We start from the raw sequence: 14030 nt of genomic DNA, 5'->3' as shown, positions 1-14030 counted from the left end.
CAACAGCTGGTGCCTTTAAGTTTCCAAGGAAGCAGCTTTACCCTCCAGTGAAGCCTCTCTCAGTGAGTAGGTGTCGCCACACTAGGACAATATGTTGCAGACATGGTTATTTTCTCTGTTGCATCATTCAGAATATTTATTATAATGTCATTGCGCCACACGTCCAACAGAGAGTGAGACCCCTGGGAAATTAGGTACATATTTAACACATATCCTCATCATTTCTGTGTCTTTGCCTTATAAATGACATTACGAATTCAAATTACAAGCACTCAGTGCAAGAGGTGTGTGTGTACATGCAAGCTATTCAAATAAACACAAAGAGAAAGAGTGTGTGTGACCCTAACCAGAGGCTGAACTAACTGAACCCTCCCTGCGGGATCTGACAGAGAGCAATACAACTAATACTAACTGTTCAACACATCATCTTAAAAACACGAAGTTCAGTGTGATGTACGTGTTCACACAAACTACAAATAAGGTCAATGCACCTCCATGACCTTATGATCTGATATCTTACTGATTGATTTAGTGTGATTAGGAAACATCACTTTACATGCTTAGTAGAGAGATCAATGACTTGCCAGCTGGGGGTGGGGGGGGGGGGGGGCTTTGAGGCAATGCTATGATGTTCATTTGATTGACTTTCAAATAAAACTGGCAAGGTGCCTGGAAAAAAATGCAAACAAAACATACATGTACTTAAACAAGCAAAATTCTGCAAGCAAAATGGTCTATCGTCAATAGTGTAGTGGTGGATGAAGCACAGTGCACAGAGAAGTCATTTTTTAACGAAGAAGGTATCTGTTGGTCAATATGGCGAATCTGTGTGACCAGTTTGAAACCACTGAATTCCCAGCTAGGCATATTTCCACTAAAATTACTACACTTAACCTGCAGAACTTCACCTTAACAGTGTTTTTCAACTCCCCGAGGCAGTAGTTCTATCAAGCTGAGGAATTAAAAAGGAGAATTTAAAAAAATATTTTAAAAATCACAATTTCTACCCAATAAAATATATTTTTTTAAAAATTATATTCAACGCTTTTTTTTGTGTGCACTTTTTTACTTTTAAATATTATACTACAGAGTAGACAGGAAGTAACTTGGAACATGGAATTATATGGAAAAAAGAGGTGAGACGATGAGGCACGACTCCTAAAAGCCTGAAACACAACTGTGATTTAAGACTGATTAATAAGTTACATTTAAAGATTAATTTACATGAGTTTTCTAGACAAGCCTAAAAACTGTTAAACGAAAATATATGAAACTTTTCAACCAGAAATACTGCCATGAAGCAGTATTCAGCTAAATGCTTTATAATCTCCCCCACAAAGAATTAAGTTAAATTAAAATAGAACTCTGAAAATCAACAAAAAATATTTTAACATTTTGGCATCTTGAGGGCACAATATTAACGTTTAACGCCACTGTAGTAAAACACTATGTCATACTTCTGCACAATTTATCAGGGTGACCTTGCTCTGACTATCCGATGTCTACTTACATGGTATGACTTTTTTTTTTTTCGATTAGTAATGCATCAGCCCTAAAATGAAAAATGTTGAGAGGCTGGGATGAAAAAATTGCAAACATAACATACCAAATCAGGGTTCATGTCTAACTTCAGTACATTTACTTTAGCATTGTGCAAGGCTGTAAAACACTCCATCTCCTCCAAGCTGAAGAAACGAAGGACAAAACTCTTGTCATTTTGAGTTTGATTGAATTACTGTCATTACACTAGAACTGAAAGTAGTGTTCTCTGAAATTCACTCATGCGAGTTCAAAATTCAAGGCAACACTTGCTTCAAAGCAGAAGATCAGAGCCCTTGTAACAACTAGATTGTGCTTATTTCAGCACGATTTTCACTGGGCTCGATTACGCAGATGAGTTAGATAAACAGGGGCTCAGGTGTGTAGTGAGTGGTGTCATAACAGAGGTTTAATCGGTCCCTCACTCCAGCAGACGCTCCCGCGCGACGTCGCTCAGCACCGCGGGGAAGACAGCGCTCCCCTCGGACAAGAACCGCATACAGACATCTGTGTGCTCCATCCACCGCGAGGCTGATATCACACACCCGCGCTACTCTACATAGATTATTATCACACACACCTTTACTACTACTACTTACCCCGACAACGCTGTCTTTTATAGTCGTTTCACACTGGCTTTGGCCGCTATTTTGGATGAGTTTCTCGGTCCACTGCTCCAGCTCAGCCATTCGTCGACGCTTTTATTTTTTGTTGATTCATGGTGTGCAACTTAGCTGTTACTGTCCACTAGTGTAAAAACTATAAACAAGCTCATCAAAGTCTTCGTATTGAACATTTATGATATATTCCGTGTAGAAGACAACACCTGGCGATTTAAGTTCCGTTACAATCACATACATGTGAATCGTTGATGCCCCCTTACGGTAGCATTGATCATCAAAAAACATTTTTGGGTACTGTTTTTTTATTATTTTTAGTAAGGTACAATACAACTTTTAAAAGCGTAAAATACTAAAAATAATAACCTTTATAACATGAACATGCTCTTGCCAAAAGTGTAAACCTAAAACAAAACCTTTACCTTCACTGATCGCATGAAATGTAATGGGGAGAAATGATTTGTATTAAAAAAAAAGTCATCCTTACAAATAAACATTGTTTTCTTATTTAAAAAACAACAACTACTACTAATAAATCACAGTGATTAAAACTCGACCTATGAGAGAAAACACGCACACAGCAATATCATTGTAAAAACTGTAATAAAAGTTGCTTGTAAAACATTAAAGCTTTCTGAAACATTCCATAAGACCATTAAATCCACATTCCACACCTGTCAACTCTTGTCAGTATGGTTTCACCTGTAATTAAAAAAAAGAAACAAGTGAGACTGAGAATTCACGTATTCAATTCAATTCATATTGACATTGTCAGCATGATCATGAATACAAGTTGACGACTTAAGTTGCTCATGAACAATTTATTTCTTACAGCTACCTTGTTATTTTTGTATTAAATACAGTATTGTTCAAAATAATAGCAGTACAATGTGACTAACCAGAATAATCAAGGTTTTTCGTATATTTTTTTATTGCTACGTGGCAAACAAGTTACCAGTAGGTTCAGTAGATTCTCAGAAAACAAATGAGACCCAGCATTCATGATATGCACGCTCTTAAGGCTGTGCAATTGGGCAATTAGTTGAATTAGTTGAAAGGGGTGTGTTCAAAAAAATAGCAGTGTGGCATTCAATCACTGAGGTCATCAATTTTGTGAAGAAACAGGTGTGAATCAGGTGGCCCCTATTTAAGGATGAAGCCAACACTTGTTGAACATGCATTTGAAAGCTGAGGAAAATGGGTTGTTCAAGACATTGTTCAGAAGAACAGCGTACTTTGATTAAAAAGTTGATTAGAGAGGGGAAAACCTATAAAGAGGTGCAAAAAATGATAGGCTGTTCAGCTAAAATGATCTCCAATGCCTTAAAATGGAGAGCAAAACCAGAGAGACGTGGAAGAAAACGGAAGACAACCATCAAAATGGATAGAAGAATAACCAGAATGGCAAAGGCTCAGCCAATGATCACCTCCAGGATGATCAAAGACAGTCTGGAGTTACCTGTAAGTACTGTGACAGTTAGAAGACGTCTGTGTGAAGCTAATCTATTTTCAAGAATCCCCCGCAAAGCCCCTCTGTTAAAAAAAAGGCATGTGCAGAAGAGGTTACAATTTGCCAAAGAACACATCAACTGGCCTAAAGAGAAATGGAGGAACATTTTGTGGACTGATGAGAGTAAAATTGTTCTTTTTGGGTCCAAGGGCCACAGGCAGTTTGTGAGACGACCCCCAAACTCTGAATTCAAGCCACAGTACACAGTGAAGACAGTGAAGCATGGAGGTGCAAGCATCATGATATGGGCATGTTTCTCCTACTATGGTGTTGGGCCTATTTATCGCATACCAGGGATCATGGATCAGTTTGCATATGTTAAAATACTTGAAGAGGTCATGTTGCCCTATGCTGAAGAGGACATGCCCTTGAAATGGTTGTTTCAACAAGACAATGACCCAAAACACACTAGTAAACGGGCAAAGTCTTGGTTCCAAACCAACAAAATTAATGTTATGGAGTGGCCAGCCCAATCTCCAGACCTTAATCTAATTGAGAACTTGTGGGGTGATATCAAAAATGTTGTTTCTGAAGCAAAACCAAGAAATGTGAATGAATTGTGGAATGTTGTTAAAGAATCATGGAGTGGAATAACAGCTGAGAGGTGCCACAAGTTGGTTGACTCCATGCCACACAGATGTCAAGCAGTTTTAAAAAACTGTGGTCATACAACTAAATATTAGTTTAGTGATTCACAGGATTGCTAAATCCCAGAAAAAAAAAATGTTTGTACAAAATAGTTTTGAGTTTGTACAGTCAAAGGTAGACACTGCTATTTTTTTGAACACACCCCTTTCAACTAATTGCCCAATTGCACAGCCTTAAGAGCGTGCATATCATGAATGCTGGGTCTTGTTTGTTTTCTGAGAATCTACTGAACCTACTGGTAACTTGTTTGCCACGTAGCAATAAAAAATATACTAAAAACCTTGATTATTCTGGTTAGTCACATTGTACTGCTATTATTTTGAACAATACTGTACATGAGAATGAAACTGGAGGACTATGTTACCTATCATATGCAGACAATATATAGGAGTAGTCATGTAAATACTTGAATGTGTGTTACCCTACAAATGCAGGGATTCATTCAGACTCCCACCCATCTTCTGTAAGCTCTCATGAAGCCCAGCTTTCAGAAGTGTGTAATCTGGTTTCTCAGTATACTGCAGGCTCATCACATTAGACAGGTATTTTTGTAAAGCACCTAAATTGAAAAAACAAAACAAACATTACATACGCATCTTCACTAGCATATGAATTGAGGATAGAAAGAAGCATGCTCACCTGAAGCTTTCTTCTGTTTGTAATGGCCACTCAAAAGTCCAGCGATATCAGAAATATACCTGTAGGCAGGCAGAAAACATATCAACATAAAAGCACATAAGTGTAGCCTTGCCTTTGGAAAGTGGTATGTTTTAATTCTTGAAAATTGTACATACAGTAGCGATGTTCCTTTATGATTCTAAGTGCATATGGTATGATGACGCACGCAGTCAGACAGCAGTCACTTGTTAAACGAATTAAAAGTACACTCAATAAAGGGACGATTCTTCAGGACTAAAGGGCTTTTTCAAAACCCAGTGAAAGCTAATGGCTCATGGTGTACTAGCAACCTTAATTTCTTAATTAATAAGATGCTTATTAATGAGGCACATCACAAGCAATTTATCATACAAGAGCCAACAATATCTGCAGCACTGCAAAAAGCAAGTTAGAAAAGCAAGCAATAGATGCAGTACACAAGCTAGGGTGGAAATGAAATATTTTTTTTTTAGGAAAAAGTAGTAGATATTTCTTTAAACAAAAAATTTTTTTGTAAAAAAATCCTTTATAGATTATGTTCTGCTCTCGTTAAATTGGACTCCAAGATGGACCCCAAAGGGGGAACTAGGGGTCCACAGAAAATTTTAAAGATGCAAAAAATGTTTACAATTATCTGTTTTATAAACTATTGTCTTAATGTATTCAATTAAAATTTTTACCTTTTTTCAGATATTATTCTTTCATTTTAACTTTATAAATCTAATTTTATTCAAGGTGTTTTTTTTTTTTAAATAACATTTTTCTCACAAAGTATTAACAAGCCTTAAAATATAAAGTTCCCTTTATATTGGTCTTCAGGAGAAACTCCGTTGACCAACCCCAACTGACCATCAACAGCTTGACTGGGGAGAGTCAGCAGCACTAAATTCTTGGGGGTGCACATCACAAAGGATCTCACCTGGACCACCAACAACATGTCACTCTCTAAGAAGACAACAGCACCTACACTTTCTCCACCGGTTGAAATTCTCCCTCCACTTATCCTCACCAGATTATACAGGGGCACCATAGAGAGCATGCTAACCAGCTGCATCACTCTCTGGTACAGGAACTGTAGTGCAGCAGACCGCAAGACCCTCAAACACTGACGGTGAACACAGCTGCAAATATCATCAGTGCCCCTCTCCCCTCCATCCTGAATATTTTCTTTACACGATTCTCCAGCAAAGCCAACAGTATCGTGAAGGACCCCACCAATCCCTCCCACAGTCTCTTCAAGCTCTTGCCATCAGTAAGACGGTACCGGAGCATCAGAGCCCGCTCCAGCAGACTGCTCAACAGCTTTTTCCCCTAGGCTTTGAGAGCCCTGAACTCAAATCACCCAGCCTGCCTCTGAAACCCAACACAAACCCACTACCTCCTGTAACATGAACCATCTCACTTCTCCACCTCCCAACCCCCCCCCCCCCCCCCAACTTGTCCACATCACAAAAAAACATGAAACATTCCTTCTTTTGTGCAATTCAAATAATTTTGTTCGATTCTCCTCTACACACACTAGACACTTTTCACACACACTGCTATATGTACATAATTTTTACATGCTCATGCACTACAAATCATCTTGCACTGTTCCCCAGCCAGCTGTATGACTTACGATGTTTCTCTTTGCACATGTACAATACTATGTGAAGCATTCGTTTAGTCTCTATTTCTTTCTTTTTCAGTCTATGTATAGTAGGGCTGTAGCTATCGAATATTTTACTAATCGAGTATTCTACCAAAAATTTGATTAATCGAGTAATTGGATAAAATGTGTTTTTGCTTAAAGTGCAATATTAATTATGCAATAGAAAATAAGACTCCTGGGTCTCTTAAAATGAACAACTAAGTTTCCTTTTTTATTATTTTTTATTTTATTTTATTTTTTAAATGCATAGAATGCAATGCATACATCAAAAATAAACATTTAATTATTATCCATTGATAATCTGTCTGTACTTGCACTGTGAACAACGACAATAAAGTTGACAGATGAATTAAGTGCATTTAAGTGCCATTCAGTTGGGGTTTTAAATAAAGCATTTTCTGAGATGCACATTAAACACATAAAATGCTTTTAATTTAATTTCTTTTAATTATTGAAAATTTAATTAACTTTCTGGTAAACAAAGGGTATTTACTATAAAAAATAAAACATGGAAGAAATGTTGTGTGATTAAAAAAAAAAAAAGTCACTTAGTAGGCTATGTATATTCTGCTGAACAACAGTCTTTAACCGGACTTTTATTTTGACGGATTGGCGTACCTTTACAGTTCTGTGTATGTGATGTGACGCTAGTTTTACTCAAATCAAACGGTCAAATGCTCATGAAGTGACTGTCAGAGCAGTTCTGGAGATGTTGTTCATGTGTTCACGTCCTTATTTAGAGAGACAGCAGACGCTGAATTCACCGCAAGCTTCATGTGCTTTCATGTGCTCCCTCCGCGTTTTCTGGATCGCGGAAATCATAGGGTCCTACTTGTGTATGCCAGCTCTATCTTGCAATGGACACACACCACAAAGTTCTCCTTACGTTTGCACGTACCCTCAAATCAAAACACTGCTGACTCTTCGGACGCAGCGCTTGTGTCTCCTTCCGCTTTGTGGGTGACGTAAACGTGTTGTGTCACATTAAAAAAAAAACATTGCCAAATAACCTGACGTGAGATTTAAAATAAATTAAAAGAGGCTTCAAGGCAGAGGAATTTGCCTCGATCATTTTTTGTAATCGAGTTACTCGAGGAATAATTTCAGCCCTAATGTATAGGTAAACATTTATATATAGTATATTCATATTCAAAATCTGTCAGTAGGTTAGTTGTGTATAGGTTCATACTGTTTTACTTCATTGTTGTATGTCTGTATTTATGTAGCACTGTGGTCCTGTGAGACACGACATTTAGTTCCTCTGTATGTCCACACATGTAGCGGAATGACAATAAAGCTAAACTTGACTTGATATTTTAACAAGGTGGTCCTTTATATTTAGGGGTCCTTAGTATCAAACACTCTGTAAACAAAACATTTTGCCCACCGCAGAAGTTTATTTCTTGAAGCTGTAACAACTATACCACACTATTCCTGGTCGTAAGTATATGTTATTATTATATTATGTTACTGTGTTACAAGAACTAGTCCGACCACATAGCATTTAGCCAAGGGGTAATCAGTCTTGATTTCTGGATTCAAATTTACCTTCTTATGTAACTGACTTCAAGTTGTGACCAGTCTTATAAAAGAATTTGATGACTAACATATAAGGCTTGTTAAAGCAGTTTATGCAACTGATGAAGATGTTTTTTGTGGTTTTACTGACCTCTCCTTCTCTGCAGCAATGGCCGAGCTTGTATGAGAGAGCTGACTCCAGGGTAGTGAGCCTGTCATCCAGTACAGCATACAGTAACCCAGAGACTGCAGGTCACTACGACGAGAGGGACCTGCAAAACATTCATACACATGCAAATTAGACTTGCTTTCTTACATGGATAAAGTAAGTAATGCATTGATCAAGTGATGCTCACCAGCTCCCTTGTGAGAGTCCACGCTGATGAAGTTGATGTTACCCTGGTGTGCGGTGCGGCTACCCTGTCTGTACTCCACATGATTTCCACCAGGGCAAAACCTAAATGCAAGGCCAAAGCCTGACAAGAAAACCTACCAAACAAACAAACAAACAAACAAACGCTTTAAAACTTAAGTAATGTATAGAGTATATGTGTTCAGTTCATAAGGGACATGATTATTGACCTCTGTGTGGCTGTCAGCGTTGATGTAAATATTTCCAGCATGGATGTCAGCATGGGCATATTCCTTCTCATGGATGAATTCCAGTGCATCCAACTACAAAACACACACACACACACACACACACTTTATATACAGGGCTTTCATAGAGAACGACATGGCTAAATCTGAACATCTTTTAATAGTACACTCACTAGTCGCAATGCAAGCTGGAGCACAGCTTTCTCAGACAGAGTATCATTCCCTTCATCCATGACTGTCTGTAGAGTATGACCCATGCTAGGAAAAACTAAAAACCTGCAGGGAAGTGAATATGATTAATATTAGATTGTGGTGCTCATGATGCATGGTTATGAAAATCAGTTAAATGCAAATCAATGATCAAAGATATCAGTGTTCACAATCACAAAGCATAACATTATTACAGGTGTGATGGGGAAAAAATGTATGTAAATACATTTCACCATTTCCCAATTGCAAAATGTATTACTGTTGGCTATAAGACTATTATAAATATACAATATATTGACATTTTTCTTATGTCAGTATAATTATTTACTTATCTGACAGTAACGTCTTATCTTGAATGTCTTGAGCCTTTTCTCACAATTTATTGACTATAGACTACTATGTATCCAGTTAGGCACATCCACCATTACTCCTTCGAAATTAGCCAGAAACCATGGAGTTATGATTGATGATCAGATAGCTGTGAGAATCCTGCAGATTTGATTTATTCAACATTAAGAAGATCAGGCCCTTTCTTTAGGAACGTGCTGCACAACTCCTTGTTCAAGCTCTTGTTCTGTCCAGGCTGGACTATTGCAATGCTCTCTTGGCAGGTCTTTCAGCCAGTTCTATCAAACCTTTACAATTAATCCAGAACGCAACAGCAAGATTCATTTTTAATGAGCGGAGGAGAATACAGGTTACACCTCTGTTTATCAGTTAACACTGGCTACCATAGCTGCTCGCATAAAATTCAAGGCATTAATGTTTGCATACAAAACCACCACTGGCCCTGGCCCATGGCTCTGCACCTATTTATCTAAATTCATTACTTCAGACATATGTGCCCACTAGCTTGCGTTCTGCAAGTGAATGTCGCTTGATTGTGCCATACCAAAAAAGAACAAAATCACTTTCACTTTCAAAAACAAATACTTTGCATACATATTTTCAGGATTCTTTGATGAATAACAAGTATAAAAAGCAACATCATATGAAATTTATGTCTTTAATTACATTTTTCTGAATCTTTGCTGAATAAAAGTATTATTTCTTTAAAAATTATATTTTTTAGCCCAAACATTTGAGCAGAAGTGTCTAATAGTCTATAAAAGTTTCCAAACATCAGGATATAAACCCACATACCTGTATGCTTCATGAAGACCGAACCCTACACAGGATGGAATCCCAAGGAAGTCCAATTTGTGCAATTTCAACCATTTCTCCACTATTGACAAAGAAAAAGAAAGTTGTGGTTATAAGCCTGTAGTTGCACTAAACTGGGTCTTTATGTACCCATTACAAGTGCTAAAACAATTGACCAGCATCAGGTTTGGCTGCTCTCAGATGAAAGTTCTGCTCATTAAACAGGTGTCCCTCTTTAGCCCCCTGAGAAAAAGAACACAAAGTCATCAAGACCTTCTTCCCAAACACCTGTACACAGACACAATACATTGTGTAAAAACAGCACTCACCAGTCGCAACATATACTTGCAATCATTTGAGTCTGCATGCTGATTGGCCTGGCAGACTAGATTAGGTTGACAAAATTTAGATTCATAAGCCACCTTTAATGGAATACTGTTATTATTACCTTAACGTCTGACACATAAATAATAAAATGATGAAGTGCACAGATGGATGCATCCACTCATCTTATTAATCAAAGATATGATGGTTGTGGACATGCGCCTCACCTGCATATGTCAGATCTAATTCAGTTTGCCACAGAAGTTCAACCAGCTTCCACTTTTTGCTGGACTGGTCACAAACCACTGTACCCTCTGGGACAGGCTCAACGGCACACACTCGCTTCCTAGCTTTGCATTTGGCTAAAAACCCACAAAATAACATTTAGCTATTTTTGCCATTTAGTATGAATCAAAATAAAGAAATGTGATGCAATCATTTTTAGATGTCACGAATCATTATTTTCTATATATGTTGAGCAGCCTGTTCTTTATGAAGTGCACCTTACTCGGGCTTTGAATAATTGAAGATGTTTGTTTCGCATCCTCATCTTTAACCTGGGGGGAAGCTTTGTGTTTTCGAGGGGACATCGTAGATGTCTTATCTGAAACAAAGCAGCACTCAAAACATTTCAGGGCACATTATTAAAAATCTCCTAAATATGTATTTATTTGTAAATAGGTGTAAAAATTATTGCATTTGTAATGATTTGGTCATTTTTTGCAAATTAACTATATGACTGAGCAGTAAAATCTGCTTTAATTATCTATAGCTGAAAAAAAGATACCACATCTAAATTTGAAACCAATATAGTTTCCCAGTACACAATATCTTACCTGGAGTTTGAAATGTAACCGGAAAAGTTTGTTTCACCTCCTCTTGTTCTTTAATGCGGGGGGATGCCTTTCCTTTTCGTGGAGATTTCAGTGACTTCTTATCTGAAACAAAGCAGAGGTTTCCACATAAAATCCTTCAGCATTCAATGTCACAACACTGCTGATTTGTATTTAGAAGAATTTTTCTATATGTAATAACTTTTCTTGATATCTATTCAAAACAACAGGAGCATCTAATTACCTTCAGCTATAATAAAGCAAGCTATTTTTTAAATATAATGTCTAGTGTTTTACAGTACAGTGTGTCTGCCTGGGGTTTGAGTTATTAAAGCCAATGTTGTCTGGGACACTTCTTCCTCTTCTTTAACCAGAGGGGAAGCTTTTCATTTTCGAGAAGATGCCAAAGCCTTCTAATCTGAAATTTAGCAATCATCTTTTTCACAAATTCTAGCATTCCTAAAAAATAATTTGTTTTAAGACTAGACACACCCTTAGACTCACCTAAAGATTGCTCGGCTGTGCTACTCAAAGTCTTTCGCCGTGTCGAGTACAAAGGAGGGCGATTCAGTGCAGATTGTGAGGAGTCTCCAGCAGAATCGACTACAAAAAGAATTTGGATTACTGTTTTGTCAATAAGCATTTTAAAAGAGGCAACGGGGGTCCGAATGAAAGCTCTGTCAGCTTCTTTGATTAGGACCGGTCAGGACCGGAGGAAAAGCTCCTCCAACGATATTTCCAAATGTTATGACTGCGGAACCAGCCTTCAACAGATATCTTACGGACTGTCGCGACCGAAGCGCTGCAATTGACGCGAGTCACGTGATCATTTGCAGCTGACGTATTACGGCAGGTGACGAGGCCCAAAATGCGTTGTTTACTGTGACAGCATGTGCAAGACGAGCAAGTGTACAAATTGCTTTCATGTTTCTTCATAAGCTATGACTATTGAATCTGGTTTGAAAATGCATAACATATTGATGCTAAACTGAAAACTGAAAAAAATACAAAGAAATATTCAAATGAAAAAACAATTATTTTTGGAGGTTCATATTTTTCTCCAAAATGTAAAATGTACAAACAGGGTTATGACAGTATGGCTGTGACAGCTTTAACATTTGAAAGGATACTATGGCAAAGTTATTGTTTGCTTTATTCAAACTGTTTTTTTTCATGAATGTATGGTTGACCTGAAGAATGAAAGCTGTATCATATTGGAAAAGTATGTGCTATATCACTGCTCTAGGGGTGTGACAATATATATAGGATGAGACAAAATATAGATGTTTGGTTCACTAGAATGTGATAATATTTTAATACTATTTTTAAGAAATTTTCAATGACAAAATATGTATTTTAATTACAAAAGATAAAACAATGCATTTTCTATTTAGAAATATTTAAACTAATCTAGGGTTGTAACTAGTGATTCTTTTGGTAATCAAGTAATCTACTGATTATTTTGACAATTGAGTAATCTGATATTTTTAGTAACAAACTGACATAAGTGAAAACCAGGCTTTAGTATGAGTTTTACCTATCAGATAGGTAAGTATCTTGGAGAAGGTGTCCAAGTCGCAAAATCTAACTACTGGTGTGCCTCAGGGCTCAGTTCTTGGACCACTTCTCTTCTCTGTCTACATGGCATCATTAGATTCAGTCATTCAGAAACATGGCTTTTCATACCATTGCTATGCTGATGACACTCAACTCTACCTCTCATTCCATCCTGATGATCCGACGGTAGCTGCTCACATCTCAGCTTGTCTAACAGACATTTACTTACTGGATGAAGGAGCATCACATTCAACTCAACCTTGCCAAGACAGAACTGCTCGTGGTTCCGGCAAACCCATCGTTTCATCACAATTTCAGCATCAAGTTGGGCACATCATCCATAACTCCTTCAAAAACAGCCAGAAACCTTGGAGTTGTGATTGATGATCAGCTAACTTTCTCAGACCACATTGCTAAAATGGTCCGGTCCTGCAGATTTGCTTTATTCAACATTATATCAGGCCCTTTCTTTCGGAACATGCTGCACAACTCCTTGTTCAAGCTCTTGTTCTGTCCAGGCTGGACTATTGCAATGCTCTCTTGGCAGGTCTTCCAGCCAGTTCAATCAAACCTTTACAATTAATCCAGAACGCGGCAGCAAGATTAATTTTTAATGAGCTGAAAAGAATACACGTCACACCTCTGTTTATCAGTTTACACTGGCTACCAATAGCTGTTCGCATAAAATTCAAGGCATTGATGTTTGCATACAAAACCACCACTGGGCCTGGCCCATGGCTCTGCACCGCTTTACCTAAATTAATTATTCCATACTAATGTGCCCTCTAGCAGCTTGCGTTCTGCAAGCGAACTTTGCTTGATTGTGCCTTCACAAAGAAGCACAAAGTCACTTTTACGGACTTTTAAATTAAATGTTCCCTCCTGCTGGAATGACCTGCCCAACTCAATCCCAGCAGCTGAGTCCTTAGCTATCTTCAAGAATCTCTTCCCTCTTTATTTGAACCTCTAACTTTAGCACTTGCTATTCTTATTCAATAATAAAAATAAAAAAAATCGAACTACCTTTCTAAACTTTTTTTATTCTATCCATTTTCTTTTAATTTATCTTACACTTATTAAAAAAAGACCTCTAACACTAGTTTGCTCTATTCTTTTTCTATTCTATCTGTTTTCTTTTTATTTATTATATTATTTAATAGCCCTTGCTACGTGTTCTGCGTTTAAGCCAACTGAGACTTGTTAAAGCACTTATATATCAT

At 37.5% G+C, this 14030-nt stretch overlaps 1 protein-coding gene across 2 annotated transcripts; it reads right to left on the bottom strand.

Moving 5' to 3' along the window:
• Nucleotides 1–2446: 2446 nt before the first annotated feature.
• LOC113049490 (inactive serine/threonine-protein kinase VRK3-like) lies at nucleotides 2447–12108 on the bottom strand. 2 transcript variants are annotated; one of them, XM_026211882.1, is made up of 14 exons: nucleotides 11758–12108; nucleotides 11257–11358; nucleotides 10929–11024; nucleotides 10648–10782; nucleotides 10426–10481; nucleotides 10273–10339; nucleotides 10097–10178; nucleotides 8917–9019; nucleotides 8726–8818; nucleotides 8500–8632; nucleotides 8295–8415; nucleotides 4957–5015; nucleotides 4744–4876; nucleotides 2447–2861 (listed from the first exon to the last, which is right to left on the bottom strand). In XM_026211882.1, the coding sequence occupies exons 1-14, from the start codon at nucleotides 11894–11896 to the stop codon at nucleotides 2858–2860; spliced, it is 1323 nt and encodes a 440-aa protein (XP_026067667.1). In that variant the 5' UTR covers nucleotides 11897–12108; the 3' UTR covers nucleotides 2447–2857. The 2 variants fall into 2 exon arrangements, with proteins under 2 accessions (XP_026067667.1, XP_026067666.1); XM_026211881.1 differs by having other exon boundaries at nucleotides 2447–2860; nucleotides 4739–4876; nucleotides 11758–12107.
• Nucleotides 12109–14030: the final 1922 nt, after the last annotated feature.

The sequence above is a fragment of the Carassius auratus genome, chromosome 30 (genome assembly GCF_003368295.1).
Source record: "Carassius auratus strain Wakin chromosome 30, ASM336829v1, whole genome shotgun sequence".
In the NCBI taxonomy this organism is placed as follows: Eukaryota; Metazoa; Chordata; class Actinopteri; order Cypriniformes; family Cyprinidae; genus Carassius; species Carassius auratus.
Note: the sequence above shows the minus strand (reverse complement) of the source record. Positions and strands in the feature narration are given on the sequence as shown.

Bases quoted from the DNA above. Each gene is read 5' to 3' on its own strand.
- LOC113049490 (XM_026211882.1), bottom strand. From the start codon at position 11,896: ATGCTTATTGACAAAACAGTAATCCAAATTCTTTTTGTAGTCGATTCT. The intron at 10,179-10,272 runs GTCAATTGTTTT...CTTTGTCAATAG, and splicing joins AGCAGCCAAACCTGATGCTG to TGGAGAAATGGTTGAAATTG. The intron at 8,633-8,725 runs GTCAATAATCAT...TTTGTTTGGTAG, and splicing joins ACGCTGACAGCCACACAGAG to GTTTTCTTGTCAGGCTTTGG.